General features: G+C 45.4%; 1 protein-coding gene across 2 annotated transcripts in view; it reads right to left on the minus strand.

Annotated features, from left to right (window-relative positions):
* The window catches only part of LOC124039091 (TLC domain-containing protein 4-B-like), a 41,759-nt gene that overhangs the window by 13,062 nt on the left and 2,880 nt on the right, over positions 1-25,817 (minus strand). For both annotated transcript variants that reach the window (XM_046354970.1, XM_046354971.1), the window contains exons 2-4: positions 6,558-6,727; positions 1,048-1,137; positions 513-571 (exon numbers count right to left, since the gene is read on the minus strand). In XM_046354970.1, coding sequence (XP_046210926.1) covers positions 513-571; positions 1,048-1,137; positions 6,558-6,712 — 304 coding nt within the window. In that variant the 5' untranslated portion in view covers positions 6,713-6,727. The remainder of the gene's footprint in view (positions 1-512; positions 572-1,047; positions 1,138-6,557; positions 6,728-25,817) is intronic.

The following is a 25,817-nucleotide window of genomic DNA, read 5'->3' on the forward strand; positions in this document are numbered from 1 at the left end:
TAGGAACTGTGAAAGACAGCCTGGTGGAACGATGAAAGACAGCCTGGTGGAACGATGAAAGACAGCCTGGTGGAATGGTGAAAGACAGCCTGGTGGAACGGTGAGAGACAGCCTGTAGGAACGGTGAAAGACAGCCTGTAGGAATGGTGAAAGACAGCCTGTAGGAACGGTGAAAGACAGCCTGTAGGAATGATGAAAGACAGCCTGTAGGAATGGTGAAAGACAGCCTGGTGGAACGGTGAGAGACAGCCTGTATGAACGGTGAAAGACAGCCTGTATGAACGGTGAAAGACAGCCTGGTGGAACGATGAAAGACAGCCTGGTGGAACGATGAAAGACAGCCTGGTGGAACGGTGAAAGACAGCCTGGTGGAACGATGAAAGACAGCCTGGTGGAACGGTGAGAGACAGCCTGGTGGAACGGTGAAAGACAGCCTGGTGGAACGGTGAAAGACAGCCTGGTGGAACGGTGAAAGTGTGTATGCGACTAAAGTGTGTCCGTGCCGATCTTACCAGATATGAGGTAGCCTGTTGTCATGCCAACATTTATCTTCACAAGTGTGGGATCTCCCCTGTTGGCAGAAGACAGGATAAACATTCAATACATCACAACAGGGTCCTATATAACATACAGTAACAGGGTCCTATATAACAGACAGTAACAGGGTCCTATATAACAGACAGTAACAGGGTCCTATATAACAGACAGTAACAGGGTCCTATATAACAGACAGTAACTGGGTCCTATATAACAGACAGTAACAGGGTCCTATATAACAGACAGTAACAGGGTCCTATATAACAGACAGTAACAGGGTCCTATATAACATATAGTAACAGGGCAACAGGGTCCTATATAACAGACAGCAACAGGGTCCTATATAACAGACAGTAACAGGGTCCTATATAACATATAGTAACAGGGCAACAGGGTCCTATATAACATATAGTAACAGGGCAACAGGGTCCTATATAACAGACAGTAACAGGATCCTATATAACATACAGTAACAGGGTCCTATATAACAGACAGTAACAGGATCCTCACCAGACGGGGTCTGCATTGACGGCGTCGTCAAACAGCAGGATGTAGAGGCAAAAGAACCCCACTACCAGGGCATGGAGTGTGGACACCGTCCTAAAACACACAGAAACCTGGTAAAGTCTGTGATGAAACACACAGAAACCTGGTCAAGTCTGTGATGAAACACACACACACACCTTGTCAAATCTGTGATGAAACACACACACACACCTTGTCAAATCTGTGATGAAACACACACACACCTTGTCAAATCTGTGATGAAACACACACACACATCTTGTCAAATCTGTGATGAAACACACACACACATCTTGTCAAATCTGTGATGACACACACACACACATCTTGTCAAATCTGTGATGACACACACACACACATCTTGTCAAATCTGTGATGACACACACACACACACACACACACACACACACACACACACACACACACCTTGTCAAATCTGTGATGAAACACACACACACACACACCGTGTCAAATCTGTGATGAAACACACACACACACCTTGTCAAATCTATGATGAAACACACACACACACCTTGTCAAATCTGTGATGAAACACACACACACACACACACCGTGTCAAATCTGTGATGAAACACACACACACACCTTGTCAAATCTATGATGAAACACACACACACACCTTGTCAAATCTGTGATGAAACCATTTTTAATAAGTGATGCAGATTAAGCGTTTCAGAGCGCAGGAGGGCGCAGGGTGAATTAACTCTCTGGTTTTATGGCCACCGGCAGGCAGATTCAGCCCAATTAGAGAAGGAGATGAATCGCTGTTCAGGGGTCAGTCAGTCACTCAGATATCAGAGAATCAGGCAGTCAGACAGACAGCAGAGGGTCAGTCAGTCAGAGGAGAATCAGGCAGTCTGACAGACAGCAGAGGGTCAGTCAGTCAGTCAGAGGATAATCAGGCAGTCAGACAGACAGCAGAGGGTCAGTCAGTCAGTCAGAGGAGAGTCAGGCAGTCAAAGGAGAATCAGGCAGTCAGACAGACAGCAGAGGGTCAGTCAGTCAGAGGAGAATCAGGCAGTCAGTCAGAGGAGAATCAGTCAGTCAGTCAGACAGCAGAGTCAGTCAGTCAGATATCAGTCAGTCAGTCAGTCAGTCAGTCAGTCAGTCAGATATCAGTCAGTCAGTCAGTCAGTCAGATATCAGTCAGTCAGATATCAGAGTCAGTCAGTCAGGTGGCAGAGAGTCAGTCAGTCAGATGGCAGAGAGTCAGTCAGTCAGATGGCAGAGAGTCAGTCAGTCAGATGGCAGAGAGTCAGTCAGTCAGATGGCAGAGAGTCAGTCAGTCAGATGGCAAAGAGTCAGTCAGTCAGATGGCAGAGAGTCAGTCAGTCAGATGGCAGAGAGTCAGTCAGTCAGATGGCAGAGAGTCAGTCAGTCAGATGGCAGAGAGTCTCGCAGTCAGATGGCAGAGAGTCTGGCAGTCAGATGGCAGAGAGTCTGGCAGTCAGATGGCAGACAGTCAGATGGCAGAGAGTCTGGCAGTCAGATGGCAGAGTCTGACAGTCAGATGGCAGACAGTCAGATGGCAGAGAGTCTGACAGTCAGATGGCAGACAGTCAGATGGCAGAGAGTCTGGCAGTCAGATGGCAGACAGTCAGATGGCAGAGAGTCTGGCAGTCAGATGGCAGAGAGTCTGACAGTCAGATGGCAGACAGTCAGATGGCAGAGAGTCAGTCAGGTGGCAGTCAGTCAGATGGCAGAGAGTCTGGCAGTCAGATGGCAGAGAGTCTGACAGTCAGATGGCAGAGAGTCTGGCAGTCAGATGGCAGACAGTCAGATGGCAGAGAGTCTGGCAGTCAGATGGCAGACAGTCAGATGGCAGAGAGTCTGGCAGTCAGATGGCAGAGTCTGACAGTCAGATGGCAGACAGTCAGATGGCAGAGAGTCTGACAGTCAGATGGCAGACAGTCAGATGGCAGAGAGTCTGGCAGTCAGATGGCAGACAGTCAGATGGCAGAGAGTCTGGCAGTCAGATGGCAGAGAGTCTGACAGTCAGATGGCAGACAGTCAGATGGCAGAGAGTCAGTCAGTCAGGTGGCAGTCAGTCAGATGGCAGAGAGTCTGGCAGTCAGATGGCAGACAGTCAGATGGCAGAGAGTCTGGCAGTCAGATGGCAGAGAGTCTGACAGTCAGATGGCAGACAGTCAGATGGCAGAGAGTCAGTCAGTCAGGTGGCAGTCAGTCAGATGGCAGAGAGTCTGGCAGTCAGATGGCAGAGAGTCTGACAGTCAGATGGCAGAGAGTCTGGCAGTCAGATGGCAGACAGTCAGATGGCAGAGAGTCTGGCAGTCAGATGGCAGACAGTCAGATGGCAGAGAGTCTGGCAGTCAGATGGCAGAGTCTGACAGTCAGGTGGCAGTCAGTCAGATGGCAGAGAGTCTGGCAGTCAGATGGCAGAGAGTCTGACAGTCAGATGGCAGAGAGTCTGGCAGTCAGATGGCAGACAGTCAGATGGCAGAGAGTCTGGCAGTCAGATGGCAGACAGTCAGATGGCAGAGAGTCTGGCAGTCAGATGGCAGAGAGTCTGGCAGTCAGATGGCAGAGAGTCTGGCAGTCAGATGGCAGACAGTCAGATGGCAGAGAGTCTGGCAGTCAGATGGCAGACAGTCAGATGGCAGAGAGTCTGGCAGTCAGATGGCAGACAGTCAGATGGCAGAGAGTCTGGCAGTCAGATGGCAGACAGTCAGATGGCAGAGAGTCTGGCAGTCAGATGGCAGAGTCTGACAGTCAGGTGGCAGTCAGTCAGATGGCAGAGAGTCTGGCAGTCAGATGGCAGAGTCTGACAGTCAGGTGGCAGTCAGTCAGATGGCAGAGAGTCTGGCAGTCAGATGGCAGAGAGTCTGACAGTCAGATGGCAGAGAGTCTGGCAGTCAGATGGCAGACAGTCAGATGGCAGAGAGTCTGGCAGTCAGATGGCAGACAGTCAGATGGCAGAGAGTCTGGCAGTCAGATGGCAGACAGTCAGATGGCAGAGAGTCTGGCAGTCAGATGGCAGAGAGTCTGGCAGTCAGATGGCAGAGAGTCTGGCAGTCAGATGGCAGACAGTCAGATGGCAGAGTCTGGCAGTCAGATGGCAGACAGTCAGATGGCAGAGAGTCTGGCAGTCAGATGGCAGACAGTCAGATGGCAGAGAGTCTGGCAGTCAGATGGCAGAGTCTGACAGTCAGATGGCAGACAGTCAGATGGCAGAGAGTCTGACAGTCAGATGGCAGACAGTCAGATGGCAGAGAGTCTGGCAGTCAGATGGCAGACAGTCAGATGGCAGAGAGTCTGGCAGTCAGATGGCAGAGAGTCTGACAGTCAGATGGCAGACAGTCAGATGGCAGAGAGTCTGACAGTCAGATGGCAGACAGTCAAATGGCAGAGAGTCTGGCAGTCAGATGGCAGACAGTCAGATGGCAGAGAGTCTGGCAGTCAGATGGCAGAGAGTCTGACAGTCAGATGGCAGACAGTCAGATGGCAGAGAGTCAGTCAGTCAGGTGGCAGTCAGTCAGATGGCAGAGAGTCTGGCAGTCAGATGGCAGAGAGTCTGACAGTCAGATGGCAGAGAGTCTGGCAGTCAGATGGCAGACAGTCAGATGGCAGAGAGTCTGGCAGTCAGATGGCAGACAGTCAGATGGCAGAGAGTCTGGCAGTCAGATGACAGAGTCTGACAGTCAGATGGCAGACAGTCAGATGGCAGAGAGTCTGACAGTCAGATGGCAGACAGTCAGATGGCAGAGAGTCTGGCAGTCAGATGGCAGACAGTCAGATGGCAGAGAGTCTGGCAGTCAGATGGCAGAGAGTCTGACAGTCAGATGGCAGACAGTCAGATGGCAGAGAGTCAGTCAGTCAGGTGGCAGTCAGTCAGATGGCAGAGAGTCTGGCAGTCAGATGGCAGACAGTCAGATGGCAGAGAGTCTGGCAGTCAGATGGCAGAGAGTCTGACAGTCAGATGGCAGACAGTCAGATGGCAGAGAGTCAGTCAGTCAGGTGGCAGTCAGTCAGATGGCAGAGAGTCTGGCAGTCAGATGGCAGACAGTCAGATGGCAGAGAGTCTGGCAGTCAGATGGCAGACAGTCAGATGGCAGAGAGTCTGGCAGTCAGATGGCAGACAGTCAGATGGCAGAGAGTCTGGCAGTCAGATGGCAGAGAGTCAGTCAGTCAGGTGGCAGTCAGTCAGATGGCAGAGAGTCTGGCAGTCAGATGGCAGAGAGTCTGACAGTCAGATGGCAGAGAGTCTGGCAGTCAGATGGCAGACAGTCAGATGGCAGAGAGTCTGGCAGTCAGATGGCAGACAGTCAGATGGCAGAGAGTCTGGCAGTCAGATGGCAGAGTCTGACAGTCAGATGGCAGACAGTCAGATGGCAGAGAGTCTGACAGTCAGATGGCAGACAGTCAGATGGCAGAGAGTCTGGCAGTCAGATGGCAGACAGTCAGATGGCAGAGAGTCTGGCAGTCAGATGGCAGAGAGTCTGACAGTCAGATGGCAGACAGTCAGATGGCAGAGAGTCAGTCAGTCAGGTGGCAGTCAGTCAGATGGCAGAGAGTCTGGCAGTCAGATGGCAGACAGTCAGATGGCAGAGAGTCTGGCAGTCAGATGGCAGAGAGTCTGACAGTCAGATGGCAGAGAGTCAGATGGCAGAGTCAGTCAGTCAGGTGGCAGTCAGTCAGATGGCAGAGAGTCTGGCAGTCAGATGGCAGAGAGTCTGACAGTCAGATGGCAGAGAGTCTGGCAGTCAGATGGCAGACAGTCAGATGGCAGAGAGTCTGGCAGTCAGATGGCAGACAGTCAGATGGCAGAGAGTCTGGCAGTCAGATGGCAGAGTCTGACAGTCAGATGGCAGACAGTCAGATGGCAGAGAGTCTGACAGTCAGATGGCAGACAGTCAGATGGCAGAGAGTCTGGCAGTCAGATGGCAGACAGTCAGATGGCAGAGAGTCTGGCAGTCAGATGGCAGAGAGTCTGGCAGTCAGATGGCAGAGAGTCTGACAGTCAGATGGCAGAGAGTCTGACAGTCAGATGGCAGACAGTCAGATGGCAGAGAGTCTGGCAGTCAGATGGCAGAGAGTCTGGCAGTCAGATGGCAGACAGTCAGATGGCAGAGAGTCTGACAGTCAGATGGCAGAGAGTCTGGCAGTCAGATGGCAGAGAGTCTGGCAGTCAGATGGCAGAGAGTCTGACAGTCAGATGGCAGAGAGTCTGACAGTCAGATGGCAGAGAGTCTGACAGTCAGATGGCAGAGAGTCTGACAGTCAGATGGCAGAGAGTCTGGCAGTCAGATGGCAGAGAGTCTGACAGTCAGATGGCAGAGAGTCTGACAGTCAGATGGCAGAGAGTCAGATGGCAGAGAGTCTGGCAGAGACCTAGTCTGACAAATTAACAACAATAACAAATTTATAGCAGACTGTCAAAACTGGCATGTATGTAGTGACACATGAAGGACGATCATATGATATCAGTGTTGCAGCCAGTAGCCAATGTTGTGTACCTTGAGTTCCATTCCACTTTCTGCTGGTCTGCTAGGCGTAGGAAGCCAGAACTGGCGCGGGGGGAGACCCAGGGACTGACCCGGTGGAAGAGCCACTGGAAGGAGAGGAAACTGGTGACCAAGATGACTAGGATCAGCTGGCTGAACAGGTCCATGGCTGCCCAACCCCACTGGAGAGAGAGAGAGGAAGAGAGGAGAGGGAAGAGAGGAAGAGAGGAATAGAGGAAGAGAGGAGAGGGAAGAGAGGAAGAGAGGAGAGGGAAGAGAGGAAGAGAGAGGAGAGGAAGAGAGAGGAGAGGGGAAGAGAGGAAGAGAGGAGAGAGGAAGAGAGGAAGGGAGGAGAGAGGAAGGGAGGAGAGAGGAAGGGAGGAGAGAGGAAAGGAGGAGAGAGGAAAGGAAGGAGAGAGGAAAGGAAGGAGAGAGGAAGGGAGGAGAGAGGAAGAGAGGAGAGAGGAAGAGAGGAGAGAGGAGAGAGGAAGAGAGGAAGTGAGGAGAGAGGAAGAGAGCAGAGAGGAAGAGAGCAGAGAGGAAGATAGGAGAGAGGAAGAGCGAGGAAGAGAGAGAGAGCAGAGAAGAGAGAGAGAAAGAGGAGAGAAAGAGAGAGAGCAGAGAAGAGAGAGAAAGCGGAGAGAGGAAGAGATCAAGAGAGGAAGAGAGGAGAGAGGAAGAACGAGGAAGAGAGAGCGAAGAGAGAGAAAGAGGAGAGAAAGAGAGAGAGAGAGCAGAGAGAAGAGAGAGAAAGAGGAGAGAAAGAGTCTTTAAACATTAAAATACAATTTATAAAATTTTCACATAAAACACACTATTACAAACAGACATAATACACTGACATATTGACTAGATAAATATTCTAACAGTTTATAAAGATAGATTGATTCTTCATCTGTCATAGTCCACTTTCCTGTATTATATTTAAATACTTTTAAAGTATCGTTTGAATGTACATATTGAAAGGTTTCATCAGATAAATGATTCCATTTCTTTATTGCTCTGAATCTAAATGTTATTTTGCTTATTTCTCTTTTCTGTCTGGATAACACATAGATGGAGGACAATCTATTCATAGTATTGATGGAATGTCTGTCTCTTTCCAACTGAATACTACTGTGAATAGAGTTTGGACGTTTTTAAATTGTGTATATTATGAAATAAAATATGCATGTTTTTTTCTATTATTTGTTGACTGATGACCAACCAGGAGCATTGTGTGTGACTACGACAGAAGAATCATAAATCCACCTTAAAACAATCCTTGCTGCTTTGTTCTGTGCAACGTGCAGCCTCCTAATCTCATTTGCGGTTGCATTTTCCCAGACCACAGAACAGTAGTTCACCTGACTCCCAATTAATGCTTGGGTTATTTGCTTAAGAATCCTTCTATCCTTCTGATCATGCATGCAGTTGTACATATATATTTTTTTACATAGATTATTTATTTGAGACAACCAAGATAAGCTGGTTTCTAGCTGCACTCCTAGAGTTTGGTTTCTGACACTTCCTCAATGTGTACTCCTCCCATACTTCATTGTATCCCATGCTGTGTTGATCTGTTCCTGGTGGAACAGACCAACATAACTTTGTGGTTTTCTTGGTGTTTAAAATAAGTTTGTTCCGGCAAACCCACTCCCTGATATTTCCCATATCCTCTTGTAGAGCTTGCTGTACCTGTTGAACCAATTGTCTTGCTGTATAAATTGTAGTATCATCTGCAAATATAGTAGCTTGATTTTCAGATAAGGCAGGGGAGTGGAGAAGCTAGGTGCTTTAGGCTGATCTAGGGGAGTGGAGAAGCTAGGTGCTTTAGGCTGATCTAGGGGTGTGGAGAAGCTAGGTGCTTTAGGCTGATCTAGGGGAGTGGAGAAGCTAGGTGCTTTAGGCTGATCTAGGGGAGTGGAGAAGCTAGGTGCTTTAGGCTGATCTAGGGGTGTGGAGAAGCTAGGTGCTTTAGGCTGATCTAGGGGTGTGGAGAAGCTAGGTGCTTTAGGCTGAACTAGGGGAGTGGAGAAGCTAGGTGCTTTAGGCTGATCTAGTGGGGAGGTGTAGGGAGAAGCTAGGTGCTTTAGGCTGATCTAGGGGTGTGGAGAAGCTAGGTGCTTTAGGCTGATCTAGGGGAGTGGAGAAGCTAGGTGCTTTAGGCTGATCTAGGGGAGTGGAGAAGCTAGGTGCTTTAGGCTGATCTAGGGGAGTGGAGAAGCTAGGTGCTTTAGGCTGATCTGGGGGAGTGGAGAAGCTAGGTGCTTTAGGCTGATCTAGGGGAGTGGAGAAGCTAGGTGCTTTAGGCTGATCTAGGGGTGTGGAGAAGCTAGGTGCTTAAGGCTGATCTAGGGGTGTGGAGAAGCTAGGTGCTTTAGGCTGATCTAGGGGTGTGGAGAAGCTAGGTGCTTAAGGCTGATCTAGGGGAGTGGAGAAGCTAGGTGCTTAAGCCTGTGAGCCAACCGCGGGTCACAATTCACCTTGTATTATTTAATTTGTTAAGCACTTTTGAAAAACATCTAATGAAGTTTGATAGATCACGAGAGGCACACTGATACAAACAGAGGAAGCGCTGTGTCACGCCTTGGTCATTGTATTTTGTGTTTTTGGTATATGTTTGGGTAGGCCAGGGTGTGACATGGGTTTATATGTTGTATTTCGTGTTGGGGTTTGTATTATTTGGGATTGCGGCTGATTAGGGGTGTGTCTAGTTAGGCTTGGCTGCCTGGGGCGATTCTCAATCAGAGTCAGGTGCTTGTCGTTGTCTCTGATTGAGAACCGTATTTAGACAGCCTGACTTTCGCGTTGTATTTTGTGGGTGTTTGTTCCTGTCTTAGTGTTGTAGTCACCAGATAGGCTGTAATAGGTTTTACCTTTCGTTTGTTGTTTTCGTTTATTCAGTTATTTCATGTACCACGATACTTTCATTAAAAGTCATGAGTAACCTACACGCTGCATTTCGGTCTGACTCTCTTCATTCAACAGACGAACGACGTTACACGCTGTGGATAATAAAGTGTTTGTGGCAATGCTGACATTATTGCCAGGGACAGGGTCCAGGCAAGGAATAATCAAAAGAGTTCACCTAGAACATGGAGCCAAGGTATTACGCCAGAGACACTGGAGTAGATCATTGCTGATCTATACAATGTGTTAGGCTATAAACACAGGGTAGGCTAAATATTAAAATACCTGTGTAGATATGGTGGGCCTGTCATAGGCTGGACTTTAGGGTTGTCGGCTATCGTTTGTTCTTCTGTAGTTCTAGTGACTTGGCCACTCCCCGTGCTCTGGGTGATGGTGGCTTCCTCAGGTAGATTTGTCACGATGATGATGATACTATGATATGCAATGTCATTCGATGGTCTTAAAGTGACAGTACATGATTTCAAGTCCTAGGTATGTATTATTGTCTGGGTAGAGCCTAACACACCAGCTGTGTGTGTATTGTTATGGTACTGGCTTGAAGAAAGAAGATTACCAGTTGTTTTTTTAACCTGTAACTGAACCAAGTTTATTGTAATACAATTGTATATTTTTCATAGTTTTTGCCTGGTCCATTGTATTGCTTATGATCCAACAGGTGGCCTGTCATCACCTGTCTTGTACTGGTTGAGATGGTCCTCGTCACCACCTGTCTCGTACTGGTTGAGATGGTCCTCGTCACCACCTGTCTCGTACTGGTTGAGATGGTCCCCGTTCACCAACTGTCTCGTAATGGTTGAGATGGTCCCCGTTCACCAACTGTCTCGTACTGGTTGAGATGGTCCCCGTTCACCAACTGTCTCGTACTGGTTGAGATGGTCCCCGTTCACCACCTGTCTCGTACTGGTTGAGATGGTCCCCGTTCGCCAACTGTCTCGTACTGGTTGAGATGGTCCCCGTTCACCAACTGTCTCGTACTGGTTGAGATGGTCCCCGTTCACCACCTGTCTCGTACTGGTTGAGATGGTCCCCGTTCACCAACTGTCTCGTACTGGTTGAGATGGTCCCCGTTCACCAACTGTCTCGTACTGGTTGAGATGGTCCTCGTTCACCAACTGTCTCGTACTGGTTGAGATGGTCCCCGTTCACCACCTGTCTCGTACTGGTTGAGATGGTCCCCGTTCACCAACTGTCTCGTACTGGTTGAGATGGTCCCCGTTCACCAACTGTCTCGTACTGGTTGAGATGGTCCCCGTTCACCAACTGTCTCGTACTGGTTGAGATGGTCCCCGTTCACCAACTGTCTCGTACTGGTTGAGATGGTGCCCCTCATTAAACAGCAACCGGCGTAGCCTGGTAGTTGAGCTCTTTCAGGTAACCCTAGTTGGCAGGTGTAGCTGTGGCAAACACTTAATACATCTGACCATATCGGCCCTATGCATCAAACAAAACACTTGGTTTCCCATTGAGCTTGAGACGATGTCAGCAGACTAGAAGGCGAACTGTAGCACACAACAGTGATCCCTGGAGTTCTACAGGAAGTATCCATAGAGATAGGTTCCTTCCGCTGCAGAATCTTCCTTTCTGAACCGTGCAGCGTACAAGGAGCTCATCCGTACAGATAAAAGCCTTTGGCTCCAACAAGAGCCAGCTCAGCAGACACCACTTACACACAGTGCAGTCTCTATGCAGAGGAGAACCCGAACAACTGGAGATTATCGTGGTTGCAGCTGCGATTGGACACCCATCATCAATTCCTGATGCTGCTGCGATTGGACACCCTAGAACATCAATTCCGGATGCTGCTGTGATTGGATACCCTAGAACATAAATTCCGGATGCTGCTGCGATTGGACACCCTCGAACATCAATTCCTGACGTCCTAATGTACTATGTTGCCACATGAATTCCGTCAGTAACCATTCACGCAGTAAAATGCAGCTGCTAAGCATGTTAGTTCTGCTCTCCAAATATATTTCTGTCACTTCAGGGAACAACATTTACAGTCATGTATTATTACTGCCTATTACTGCCTATATTATTACTGCCTATTACTGCCTATATTATTACTGCCTATTACTGCCTATTACTGCCTGTATTATTACTGCCTATATTATTACTGCCTATTACTGCCTATATTATTACTGCCTATATTATTACTGCCTATTACTGCCTATTACTGCCTGTATTATTACTGCCTATTACTGCCTATTACTGCCTATATTATTACTGCCTATTACTGCCTATATTATTACTGCCTATTACTGCCTATATTATTACTGCCTATTACTGCCTATATTATTACTGCCTATTACTGCCTATATTATTACTGCCTATTACTGCCTATATTATTACTGCCTATTACTGCCTATATTATTACTGCCTATTACTGCCTATTACTGCCTATATTATTACTGCCTATTACTGCCTATATTATTACTGCCTATATTATTACTGCCTATTACTGCCTATATTATTACTGCCTATATTATTACTGCCTATTACTGCCTATATTATTACTGCCTATATTATTACTGCCTATATTATTACTGCCTATTACTGCCTATATTATTACTGCCTATATTATTACTGCCTATTACTGCCTATATTATTACTGCCTATTACTGCCTATATTATTACTGCCTATTACTGCCTATATTATTACTGCCTATTACTGCCTATATTATTACTGCCTATTACTGCCTATTACTGCCTATACCAGTCGATAGGCTACTCGGCTTTTACACTGCGAATCCCCCCCTGTGCAAGGGACTATAATTGTGTACTGCAGGTTCAGCCCACCAGCTCCCAGCCCCCAGCCTCAGCTGTAGAGCCTTTATCCAGCAGCAGCAGTGTTATGGCTATGACCCAGGAGACAGCCTGTCTCAGCCACAGCACTGATGTGTGGCAATAAAACAGACAGATCCTGCCACTCAGAGATACACGCGCATCAGCATAGCTTCCGCAGCGCAGGAAGAACAATGAACGCACGTAATCACAAAGGACATCTGCTATAGCTTCGGGTGACTCTCCCAGTGAGCTAGATCAATCACTGTGGCTTACAATCAAAAAAAGGTCCTGAAGGACGGAGTCATCAAATCAAATTGTATTTGTCACATGCTTCGTAAACAACAGGTGAAACTAACAGTGAAATGCTGACTTCCCAACAACGCAGAGAAAGAAAATAGAGAAATAATATAAAGGTAATAACATGTAATAATAAAAGTAATAATAAATACAAGATGAGTCAAGATAACTAGGCTATATACACAGGGTACCAGTACTGATGATAACTAGGCTATATACACAGGGTACCAGTACTGATGATAACTAGGCTATATACACAGGGTACCAGTACTGATGATAACTAGGCTATATACACAGGGTACCAGTACTGATGATAACTAGGCTATATACACAGGGTACCAGTACTGATGATAACTAGGCTATATACACAGGGTACCAGTACTGATGATAACTAGGCTATATACACAGGGTACCAGTACTGATGATAACTGATAACTGAGATAACTAGGCTATATACACAGGGTACCAGTACTGAGTAATGATAACTAGGCTATATACACAGGGTACCAGTACTGATGATAACTAGGCTATATACACAGGGTACCAGTACTGATGATACCTAGGCTATATACACAGGGTACCAGTACTGATGATAACTAGGCTATATACACAGGGTACCAGTACTGATGATAACTAGGCTATATACACAGGGTACCAGTACTGATGATAACTAGGCTATATACACAGGGTACCAGTACTGATGATAACTAGGCTATATACACAGGGTACCAGTACTGATGATAACTAGGTTATATACACAGGGTACCAGTATTGATGATAACTAGGTTATATACACAGGGTACCAGTACTGATGATAACTAGGTTATATACACAGGGTACCAGTACTGATGATAACTAGGCTATATACACAGGGTACCAGTATTGATGATAACTAGGCTATATACACAGGGTACCAGTATTGATGATAACTAGGCTATATACACAGGGTACCAGTATTGATGATAACTAGGCTATATACACAGGGTACCAGTATTGATGATAACTAGGCTATATACACAGGGTACCAGTATTGATGATAACTAGGCTATATACACAGGGTACCAGTACTGATGATAACTAGGCTATATACACAGGGTACCAGTACTGATGATAACTAGGCTATATACACAGGGTACCAGTACTGATGATAACTAGGCTATATACACAGGGTACCAGTACTGAGTAATGATAACTAGGCTATATACACAGGGTACCAGTACTGAGTAATGATACCTAGGCTATATACACAGGGTACCAGTACTGAGTAATGATAACTAGGCTATATACACAGGGTACCAGTACTGAGTAATGATAACTAGGCTATATACACAGGGTACCAGTACTGAGTAATGATAACTAGGCTATATACACAGGGTACCAGTACTGAGTAATGATAACTAGGCTATATACACAGGGTACCAGTACTGAGTAATGATAACTAGGCTATATACACAGGGTACCAGTACTGATGATAACTAGGCTATATACACAGGGTACCAGTACTGATGATAACTAGGCTATATACACAGGGTACCAGTACTGATGATAACTAGGCTATATACACAGGGCACCAGTACTGAGTCAATGATAACTAGGCTATATACACAGGGTACCAGTACTGAGTCAATGATAACTAGGCTATATACACACAGGGTACCAGTACTGAGTCAATGATAACTAGGCTATATACACAGGGTACCAGTACTGAGTAATGATAACTAGGCTATATACACAGGGTACCAGTACTGAGTAATGATAACTAGGCTATATACACAGGGTACCAGTACTGAGTAATGATAACTAGGCTATATACACAGGGTACCAGTACATGTACTGAGTACCAATGATAACTAGGCTATATACACAGGGTACCAGTACTGAGTAATGATAACTAGGCTATAATGATACACAGGGTACCAGTACTGAGTAATGATACCTAGGCTATATACACAGGGTACCAGTACTGAGTAATGATAACTAGGCTATATACACATGGTACCAGTACTGAGTAATGATAACTAGGCTATATACACAGGGTACCAGTACTGAGTAATGATACCTAGGCTATATACACAGGGTACCAGTACTGAGTAATGATAACTAGGCTATATACACAGGGTACCAGTACTGATGATAACTAGGCTATATACACAGGGTACCAGTACTGATGATAACTAGGCTATATACACAGGGTACCAGTACTGAGTAATGATAACTAGGCTATATACACAGGGTACCAGTACTGAGTAATGATAACTAGGCTATATACACAGGGTACCAGTACTGAGTCAATGATAACTAGGCTATATACACAGGGTACCAGTACTGAGTCAATGATAACTAGACTATATACACAGGGTACCAGTACTGAGTAATGATAACTAGGCTATATACACAGGGTACCAGTACTGAGTCAATGATAACTAGGCTATATACACAGGGTACCAGTACTGAGTAATGATAACTAGGCTATATACACAGGGTACCAGTACTGAGTAATGATAACTAGGCTATATACACAGGGTACCAGTACTGAGTAATGATAACTAGGCTATATACACAGGGTACCAGTACTGAGTAATGATAACTAGGCTATATACACAGGGTACCAGTACTGAGTAATGATAACTAGGCTATATACACAGGGTACCAGTACTGAGTAATAACTAGGCTATAACTAGGGTACCAGTACATGATAACAGGGTACCAGTACTGAGTAATGATAACTAGGCTATATACACAGGGTATCAGTACTGAGTAATGATAACTAGGCTATATACACAGGGTACCAGTACTGAGTAATGATAACTAGGCTACATACACAGGGTACCAGTACTGAGTAATGATAACTAGGCTACATACACAGGGTACCAGTACTGAGTAATGATAACTAGGCTATATACACAGGGTACCAGTACTGAGTAATGATAACTAGGCTACATACACAGGGTACCAGTACTGAGTAATGATAACTAGGCTATATACACAGGGTACCAGTACTGAGTCAATGATACCTAGGCTATATACACAGGGTACCAGTACTGAGTAATGATAACTAGGCTACATACACAGGGTACCAGTACTGAGTAATGATAACTAGGCTATATACACAGGGTACCAGTACTGAGTAATGATAACTAGGCTATATACACAGGGTACCAGTACTGAGTAATGATAACTAGGCTATATACACAGGGTACCAGTACTGAGTAATGATAACTAGGCTATATACACAGGGTACCAGTACTGAGTAATGATAACTAGGCTATATACACAGGGTACCAGTACTGATGATAATGATAACTACTGGCTAGGCTATATACACAGGGTACCAGTACTGAGTAATGATAACTAGGCTATATACACAGGGTACCAGTACTGAGTCAATGATACCTAGGCTATATACACAGGGTACCAGTACTGAGTCAATGATAACTAGGCTATATACACAGGGTACCAGTACTGAGTCAATGATAACTAGGCTATATACACAGGGTACCAGTACTGAGTCAATGATACCTAGGCTATATACACAGGGTACCAGTACTGAGTAATGATAACTAGGCTATATACACAGGGTACCAGTACTGAGTAATGATAACTAGGCTATATACACAGGGTACCAGTACTGAGTAATGATAACTAGGCTATATACACAGGGTACCAGTACTGAGTCATGATAACTAGGCTACATACACAGGGTACCAGTACTGAGTCATGATAACTAGGCTATATACACAGGGTACCAGTACTGAGTCAATGATAACTAGGCTATATACACAGGGTACCAGTACTGAGTCATGATAACTAGGCTATATACACAGGGTACCAGTACTGAGTCAAGATAACTAGGCTATATACACAGGGTACCAGTACTGAGTCAAGATAACTAGGCTATATACACAGGGTACCAGTACTGAGTAGTGATAACTAGGCTATATACACAGGGTACCAGTACTGAGTAATGATAACTAGGCTATATACACAGGGTACCAGTACTGAGTAATGATAACTAGGCTATATACACAGGGTACCAGTACTGAGTAATAATAACTAGGCTATATACACAGGGTACCAGTACTGAGTAATGATAACTAGGCTATATACACAGGGTACCAGAACTGAGTAATGATAACTAGGCTATATACACAGGGTACCAGTACTGAGTAATGATAACTAGGCTATATACACAGGGTACCAGTACTGATGATAACTAGGCTATATACACAGGGTACCAGTACTGAGTCAAGATAACTAGGCTATATACACAGGGTACCAGTACTGAGTCAGGATAACTAGGCTATATACACAGGGTACCAGTACTGAGTCAAGATAACTAGGCTATATACACAGGGTACCAGTACTGAGTCAATGATAACTAGGCTATATACACAGAGTACCAGCACTGAATAATGATAACTAGGCTATATACACAGGGTACCAGTACTGAGTCAATGATAACTAGGCTACAGGATAGACAATCCATCTTCACAGTGGAGGTGTCATAATACCCATAATACCTAGCGGTCAAATAGGGAAATGGTTCCAATAATTTTTCCACCATTCCCTTTTCCCATAGCGAATTTTAGGAACACTTCAAATAAGGGCTGTGTTTCATGTAGGTTTACCCTGGCGTGACGTTTTGACAACCGTGTAAATCTCTCTAGGATAAAGACTACTTTTATCAATATACTACTTTTATCAATGCTAATTAACATCAAATTTGACATCATGCAAAACTACAAATCTCTGCAAGCTACTGCGCATCAATTTAAAACGTGTTCACAGAATTGTCCATTTAAAGAAATGGAGCCAATTTATGAATTACTACATTTAGCTAGACAGTTAATCCAGAGATTACTTTATTAATTTATTAATAATATATAAATATTTTTGCCCCTTTTTTCTCCCCAATTGGTAGTAGTTACAGTCTTGTCTCCGTACGGACTCGGGAGAGGCGAAGGTCCAGAGCCATGCATCCTCTGAAACACAAGCCAACCAAGCCGCACTGCTTCTTGACACAATACCCATCTAACCAGGAAGATGAAACATCATACACCTGGCAACCTGGTCAGCATGCACTGCACCTGGCTCACCACAGGAGTCGCTAGTGCACAATGAGACAAGGATATTCCTGTCGGACAAACCCTCCCTAAACCAGACGAAACTGAGCCAATTGTGCGACGCCCCATGGGGCTCCCGGTCGCGGCCGGCTGCGACCCCATGGGGCTCCCGGTCGCAGACGGTGCGACCCCATGGGGCTCCCGGTCGCGGACGGCTGCGACCCCATGGGGCTCCCGGTCGCGGACGGCTGCGACAGAGCCTGGGCTCAAACCCAGAATCTCTGGTGGCACAGCTAGCACTGTGATGCAGTACCTTAGAGCACTGTGCCACCCAGGAGGCTGATGAATCCATAGATTCTTACATTTTCCTCGATTCGGCAGTCTAGTCCAGATCATCATGGCATTTGTAGTTCTTTGTGATAGCCACATTAGCAGCTAATTAGCATTTCATTTTGGGGGATAAATACAGGCGAATCACCTTGTCCTAGATTTACAGTTATCAAAACCTCACAGCAGGGTAAGCCTACATGAAATATATTTTATTTTAAGTGTTTCTAAAATCTCCTATGGGAAAAATGAATGGTAGAAAATGATTGGAACCATTTCCCTGTTTGACCGTTATGCTTTATGGGTAATGTGACTCATACTGTGGTACTTCATAAATAGTAGCAGAAGCATAGGTGATGATGCAAAACAAACTAGGGCAAAAGGGGTCTATGCAGATAACCAAAAAGCTACCTGGACTAACTATTTATCAGTCTTATGGCTTGGGGGTTAGAAGCTGTTCAGGGTCCTGTTGGTTCCAGACTTGGTATCGCTTTGCCGTGCAGTAGCAGAGAGAACAGTTGGTACCGCTTTGCCGTGCAGTATGAGTTGGGTGGCTGGAGTCTTTGAAAACATGTTGGGTCATCCTGGGAGAGTTAGTGTGTGTGTGTGTGTGTGTGTGTGTGTGTGTGTGTGTGTGTGTGTGTGTGTGTGTGTGTGTGTGTGTGTGTGTGTGTGTGTGTGTGTGTGTGTGTGTGTGTGTGTGTGTGTGTGTGTGTGTGTGTGTGTGTGTGTGTGTGTATTTATTTGTTGTTGCTTCTCTGTAATACTACAAGCAACCTAATTTATTGGTACACTGTTTACGAACCTCAGATGAGCTTCAATGCCATACAACTATTCTTCCATGGCCACAAGCTGCTCTTAAATGCAAGTCAAATTAAGTGCATGCTCTTCAAAGATTGCTGCCCGCACCGGCATCACTACTCTGGACGGTTCTGACTTACAATATGTGGACAACTACAAATACTGAGGTGTCTGGTTAGACTGTAAACTCTCCTTCCAGACTCACATTAAGCATCTCCAATCCAAAATTATATCTAGAATCTGCTTCCTATTTCGCAACAAAGCATCCTTCACTTACGCTGCCAAACATACCCTCGTAAAACTGACCATCCCACGGATCCTCGACATCGGTGATGTCATCTATAAAATAGCCTCCAAAACTCTACTCAACAAATTGGATGCAGTCTATCACAGTGCCATCTGTTTTGTCACCAAAGCCCCATATATTACCCACCACTGCAACCTGTATGCTCTCGTTAGCTGGTCATAGCTTAAAATTCATCGCCAAACCCACTGGCTCCAGGTCATCTACAAGTCTCTGCTAGGTAAAGCCCCGCCTTATCTCAGCTCACTGGTCACCATAGCAGCACCCACCCGTAGCAGGCGCTCCAGGTGTATCTCACTGGTCACCCCCAAAGCCAATTTCTCATTTGGCCGCCTTTCCTTCCAGTTCTCTGCTGCCAATGACTGGAACGAACTGCAAAAATCACTGAAGCTTGAAACCCATATCTCCCTCACTAACTTTAAGCACCAGCTGTCAGAGCAGCTCACAGAGCACTGCACGTGTACATAGCCCATTTGTAAAACAGCCCATCCAACTACCTCATCCCCATACTGTATTTATTTATTTATCTTGCTCCTTTGCACTCCAGTATCTCTACTTGCACATTCATCTTCTGCACATCTACCATTCCTGTGTCTAATTGCTATATTGTAATTACTTCGCCATCATGGCCTATTTATTGCCTTACCTCCCTTATCTTACCTCATTTGTACTCAATGTATATAGATTTCTTTTTTTATATCATTATTGACTGCATGTTTGTTTATTCCATGTGTAACTCTGTGTTGTTGTATGTGCCAAACTGCTGTGCTTTATCTCGGCCAGGTCGCAGTTGTAAATGAGAACCTGTTCTCAACTAGCCTACCTGGCGAAATAAAGGTCAAATTAAAAATGTAAATTATGAAGTTAAGGTTCCCAATCTGGGCTAGCTAAAGCTACCTCATAGCTAGCCACCAAGCCATTTAATGCCATCAATCAAGTTAGTTAGACAAGCTAGCTGCTCTATCTTAGCTGGCATGCCTGCTGGCAAGTTTGGTAGACTTTAGAAAAGCAAGCACGCAAGCCATTACTAAGTGCACTGAATAAGACTCAGAGAAGCAGATTTCCTTTCCTTAAAAAATAATTCAGGAGGATAGACAGCTCAAGAGGTATAATTAGATATGCAGAAAAATAACCTTTTTTTACATAGAATTAAGCGTAACAATTATGGCTCTAGATTGCAATAACACACGTTAATGCATGCAGTACACAGAGCGCACAGCAGCCTAGTGTGGCATTTTCCAACGATTGACAATGAATGACTTCCGCCAGAAAGCAAAATGAGTTTGATGCATCATTGCACAACATTAGACGTTCCCCTCCGCGGGAACCCAAACCAATCCATATGTGCCCATGCATCTGTAAGAAACCAATTCAAAACATTCTGAATCGCCGGTTCACTAACGTATTTTACTCCTCATCGCCGGTACTCCTCATCGCCGGTTCACTAACATATTTTACTCCTCATCGCCGGTTCACTAACGTATTTTACTCCTCATCGCCGGTTCACTAACATATTTTACTCCTCATCGCCGGTTCACTAACATATTTTACTCCTCATCGCCGGTTCACTAATGTATTTTACTCCTCATCGCCGGTTCACTAATGTATTTTACTCCTCATCGCCGGTTCACTAACATATTTTACTCCTCATCGCCGGTTCACTAACATATTTTACTCCTCATCGCCGGTTCACTAATCTATTTTACTCCTCATCGCCGGTTCACTAATCTATTTTACTCCTCATCGCCGGTTCACTAATCTATTTTACTCCTCATCGCCGGTACTCCTCATCGCCGGTTCACTAACATATTTTACTCCTCATCACCGGTTCACTAACGTATTTTACTCCTCATCGCCGGTTCACTAATCTATTTTACTCCTCATCGCCGGTACTCCTCATCGCCGGTTCACTAACATATTTTACTCCTCATCGCCGGTTCACTAACATATTTTACTCCTCATCGCCGGTTCACTAACATATTTTACTCCTCATCGCCGGTTCACTAATCTATTTTACTCCTCATCGCCGGTACTCCTCATCGCCGGTTCACTAACATATTTTACTCCTCATCACCGGTTCACTAACGTATTTTACTCCTCATCGCCGGTTCACTAATGTATTTTACTCCTCATCGCCGGTTCACTAATGTATTTTACTCCTCATCGCCGGTACTCCTCATCGCCGGTTCACTAATGTATTTTACTCCTCATCGCCGGTACTCCTCATCACCGGTTCACTAATGTATTTTACTCCTCATCGCCGGTACTCCTCATCGCCGGTTCACTAATGTATTTTACTCCTCATCGCCGGTTCACTAATGTATTTTACTCCTCATCGCCGGTACTCCTCATCGCCGGTTCACTAACATATTTTACTCCTCATCGCCGGTTCACTAACATATTTTACTCCTCATCGCCGGTACTCCTCATCGCCGGTTCACTAACATATTTTACTCCTCATCGCCGGTTCACTAACGTATTTTACTCCTCATCGCCGGTTCACTAATCTATTTTACTCCTCATCGCCGGTTCACTAACATATTTTACTCCTCATCGCCGGTTCACTAATGTATTTTACTCCTCATCGTCGGTACTCCTCATCGCCGGTTCACTAATGTATTTTACTCCTCATCGCCGGTACTCCTCATCGCCGGTTCACTAATGTATTTTACTCCTCATCGCCGGTACTCCTCATCGCCGGTTCACTAACGTATTTTACTCCTCATCGCCGGTTCACTAACGTATTTTACTCATTTTTCTGCCTTATTCAGAAAATACCTCTAATCTGATGTGCCTGAATTGATGCATCCTTCAGCCTATCAAACGTTTATGCATGTCACAGAGTATGATATTGATCTACATGTCAGATGACAACTATGCACACAGTGTGGGAGATGCAGCTCGCCAACGAGAGGTAGGCCATCCCTTCTAATATTCGTAGACTGCATGATCTTCAAATCAAATTTTATTAGTCACATGCGCCAAATTTTAATGGTGGGTTTATTTGAACAGTGAGAGACAGAATAACAACAAAAAATTTAGAAAAACGCATGTCAAAAATGTTATAAATTGATTTGCATTTTAATGAGGGAAATAAGTATTTGATCCCCTCTCAATCAGAAAGATTTCTGGCTCCCAGGTGTCTTTTATACAGGTAACAAGCTGAGATTAGGAGGACACTCTTAAAGGGAGTGCTCCTAATCTCAGTTTGTTACCTGTATAAAAGACACCTGTCCACAGAAGCCATCAATCAATCAGATTCCAAACTCTTCGCCATGGCCAAGAACAAAGAGCTCTCCAAGGATGTCAGGGACAAGATTGTAGACCTACACAATGCTGGAATGGGCTACAAGACCATCGACAAGCAGCTTGGTGAGAAGGTGACAACAGTTGGTGCGATTATTCGCAAATAGAAGAAACACAAAAGAACTGTCAATCTCCCTCGGCCTGGGGCTCCATGCAAGATCTCACCTCGTGGAGTTGCAATGATCATGAGAACGGTGAGGAATCAGCCCAGAACTACACGGGAGGATCTTGTCAATGATCAAGGCAGCTGAGACCATAGTCACCAAGAAAACAATTGGTAACACAATATGCCGTGAAGGACTGAAATCCTGCAGCGCCCGCAAGGTCCCCCTGCTCAAGAAAGCACATGTACATACCAGTCTCAAGTTTGCCAATGAACATCTGAATGATTCAGATGACAACTGGGTGAAAGTGTTGTGGTCAGATGAGACCAAAATGGAGTTCTGTGGCATCAACTCAACTGGCCGTGTTTGGAGGAGGAGGAATGCTGCCTATGACCCCAAGAACACCATCCCCACCGTCAAACATGGAGGTGGAAACATTATGCTTTGGGGGTGTTTTTCTGCTAAGGGGGCAGGACAACTTCACCGCATCAAAGGGACGATGGACGGGGCCATGTACCGTCAATTCTTGGGTGAGAACCTACTTCCCTCAGCCAGGTCATTGAAAATAGGTCATGGGTGGGTATTCCAGCATGACAACGACCCAAAACACACAGCTATAGCAACAAAAGAGTGGCTCAAGAAGAAGCACTTTAAGGTCCTGGAGTGGCCTAGCCAGTCTCCAGACCTTAATCCCATAGAAAGTCTGTGGAGGGAGCTGAAGGTTCGAGTTGCCAAACGTCAGCCTCAAAACCTTAATGGCGAAGATTTGCAAAGAGGAGTGGGACAAAATCCCTCCTGAGATGTGTGCAAACCTGGTGGCCAACGACAAGAAACGTCTGACCTCTGTGATTGCCAACAAGGGTTTTGCCACACAGTCATGTTTTGCAGAGGGTTTACTTCCCTCATTAAAATGCAAATAAATTTATAACATTTTTTGACATGCGTTTTTCTGGACTTTTTCATTGTTATTCTGTCTCTCACTGTTCAAATAAACCTTCCATTAAAATTATAGACTGATCATTTCTTTGTCAGTGGACAAACGTACAAAATCAGCAGGGGATCAAATACTTTCTTCCCTCACTGTAAGTGAAATGCTTACTTATGAGCCCCTAACCAACAATGCAGTAAAAACATATCTATACTGTGTATCTCCAGTGGGGAGAACAAGTATTTGATACACTGCCGATTTTGCAGGTTTTCCTACTTACAAAGCATGGAGAGGTCTCTAATTTGTATCATAGGTACACTTCATCTGTGAGAGACGGAATCTAAAACAAAACTCCAGAAAATCACATTGTATGATTTTTAAGTAAATAATTAGCATTTTATTGCATGACATAAGTTGGGGCGGCAGGGTAGCCTAGTGGTTAGAGTGTTGGAAGGTTGCAAGTTCAAATCCCCGAGCTGACAAGGTACAAATCTGTCGTTCTGCCCCTGAACAGGCAGTTAAACCCACTGTTTCTAGGCCATCATTGAAAATAAGAATTTGTTCTTCACTGACTTGCCTTGTTAAATAAAGGTAACATTTTTACAAATGGATCACCTAGCAACCAGTAAGATTTCCAGCTCTCACAGACCTGTTAATTTTTCTTTAAGGAGCCCTCCTGTTCTCCACTCATTACCTGTATTAACTGCACCTGTTTGAACTCGTTACCTGTATAAAAGACAACTGTCCACACTCAATCAAACAGACACCAACCTCTCCACAATGGCCAAGACCAGAGAGTTGTGTAAGGACATCAGGGATAAAATTGTAGACCTGCACACGGCTGGGATGGGCTACAGGACTATAGGCAAGCAGCTTGGTGAAAAGGCAACAACTGTTGGCGCAATTATTAGAAAATGGAAGAAGTTCAAGATGACGGTCAATCATCCTCGGTCTGGGGCTCCATGCAAGATCCATGCAGCAATAAAATAACAGTAGTGAGGCTATATACAGGGGGGTACCGATACTGAGTCAATGTGGAGGCTATATACAGGGGGGTACCGGTATGAGTCAATGTGGAGGCTATATACAGGGGGTACCGGTATAGAGTCAATGTGGAGGCTATATACAGGGGGTACCGATACTGAGTCAATGTGGAGGCTATATACAGGGGGTACCGGTATAGAGTCAATGTGGAGGCTATATACAGGGGTACCGGTATAGAGTCAATGTTTATACAGGGGTACCGATACGGAGTCAATGTGGAGGCTATATACAGGGGGTAAATTTATAGAGTCAATGTGGAGGCTATATACAGGGGGACCGATACTGAGTCAATGTGGAGGCTATATACAGGGGGTACCGATACTGAGTCAATGTGGAGGCTATAACAGGGCGGTTCCGATACTGAGACAATGTGGAGGCTATATACAGGGGTTTCTTTGAGTCAATGTGGAGGCTATATACAAATCGGTATAGAGTCAATGTGGAGGCTATATACAGGGGGGTACCGGTATAGAGTCAATGTGGAGGCTATATACAGGGGGTACCCATACCGAGTCAATGTGGAGGCTATATACAGGGGGTACCGGTATAGAGTCAATGTGGAGGCTATATACAGGGGGGTACCGATACTGAGTCAATGTGGAGGCTATATACAGGGGGGTACCGATACTGAGTCAATGTGGAGGCTATATACAGGGGTACCGATACAGAGTCAATGTGGAGGCTATATACAGGTGGTACCGATATGAGTCAATGTGCGGGGGCAACGGTTATTTGAGGTAATATGTACATGTAGGTAGAGTTAAAGTGACTATGCATAGATGATAACAACAGAGACTATCAGTGGTGTAAAAGAGGGAGGGGGGGGGCAATGCAAATAGTCTGGGAGGCCATTTGATTAGGTGTTCAGGATCTTATGGATTGGGGTTAGAAGCTGTTTAAAAGCCTCTTGGACCTAGACTTGGGCCTCCACCAGTACCGCTTGACGTGCGGTAGCAGAGAGAACAGTCTATGACTAGGGTGGCTGGAGTCTTTGACCATTTTTAGGGTCTTCCTCTGACACCGCCTGGTATAGAGGTCCTAGATGGCAGGAAGTCCGGTCCCAGTGATGTACTGGGCCATTTGCACTACCCTCTGTAATGCCTTGCAGTCGGAGGCCAAGCAGTTGCCATACCGGGCAGTGATGCCTAGGTCTTGTCGTGCCCTCTTCACGACTGTCTTGGTGCGCTTGGACCATGTTAGTTTGTTAGTGATGTGGACACTAAGGAACTTGAAGCTCTCAACCTGCTCCACTGCAGCCCCGTCGATGACAATGGGGGCGTGCTCTCTGAACCAACTTGAAAAGCATTAAACATTTAGGGCAATTTAGCTAGCTAGATGGCTGTTCGGGGAAACCAACTTTAAGGTGTATTACCACTACCAACTGGACTGGAGAGTGGA

This window comes from Oncorhynchus gorbuscha, linkage group LG07 (assembly GCF_021184085.1).
Source record: "Oncorhynchus gorbuscha isolate QuinsamMale2020 ecotype Even-year linkage group LG07, OgorEven_v1.0, whole genome shotgun sequence".
Taxonomy (NCBI): Eukaryota; Metazoa; Chordata; class Actinopteri; order Salmoniformes; family Salmonidae; genus Oncorhynchus; species Oncorhynchus gorbuscha.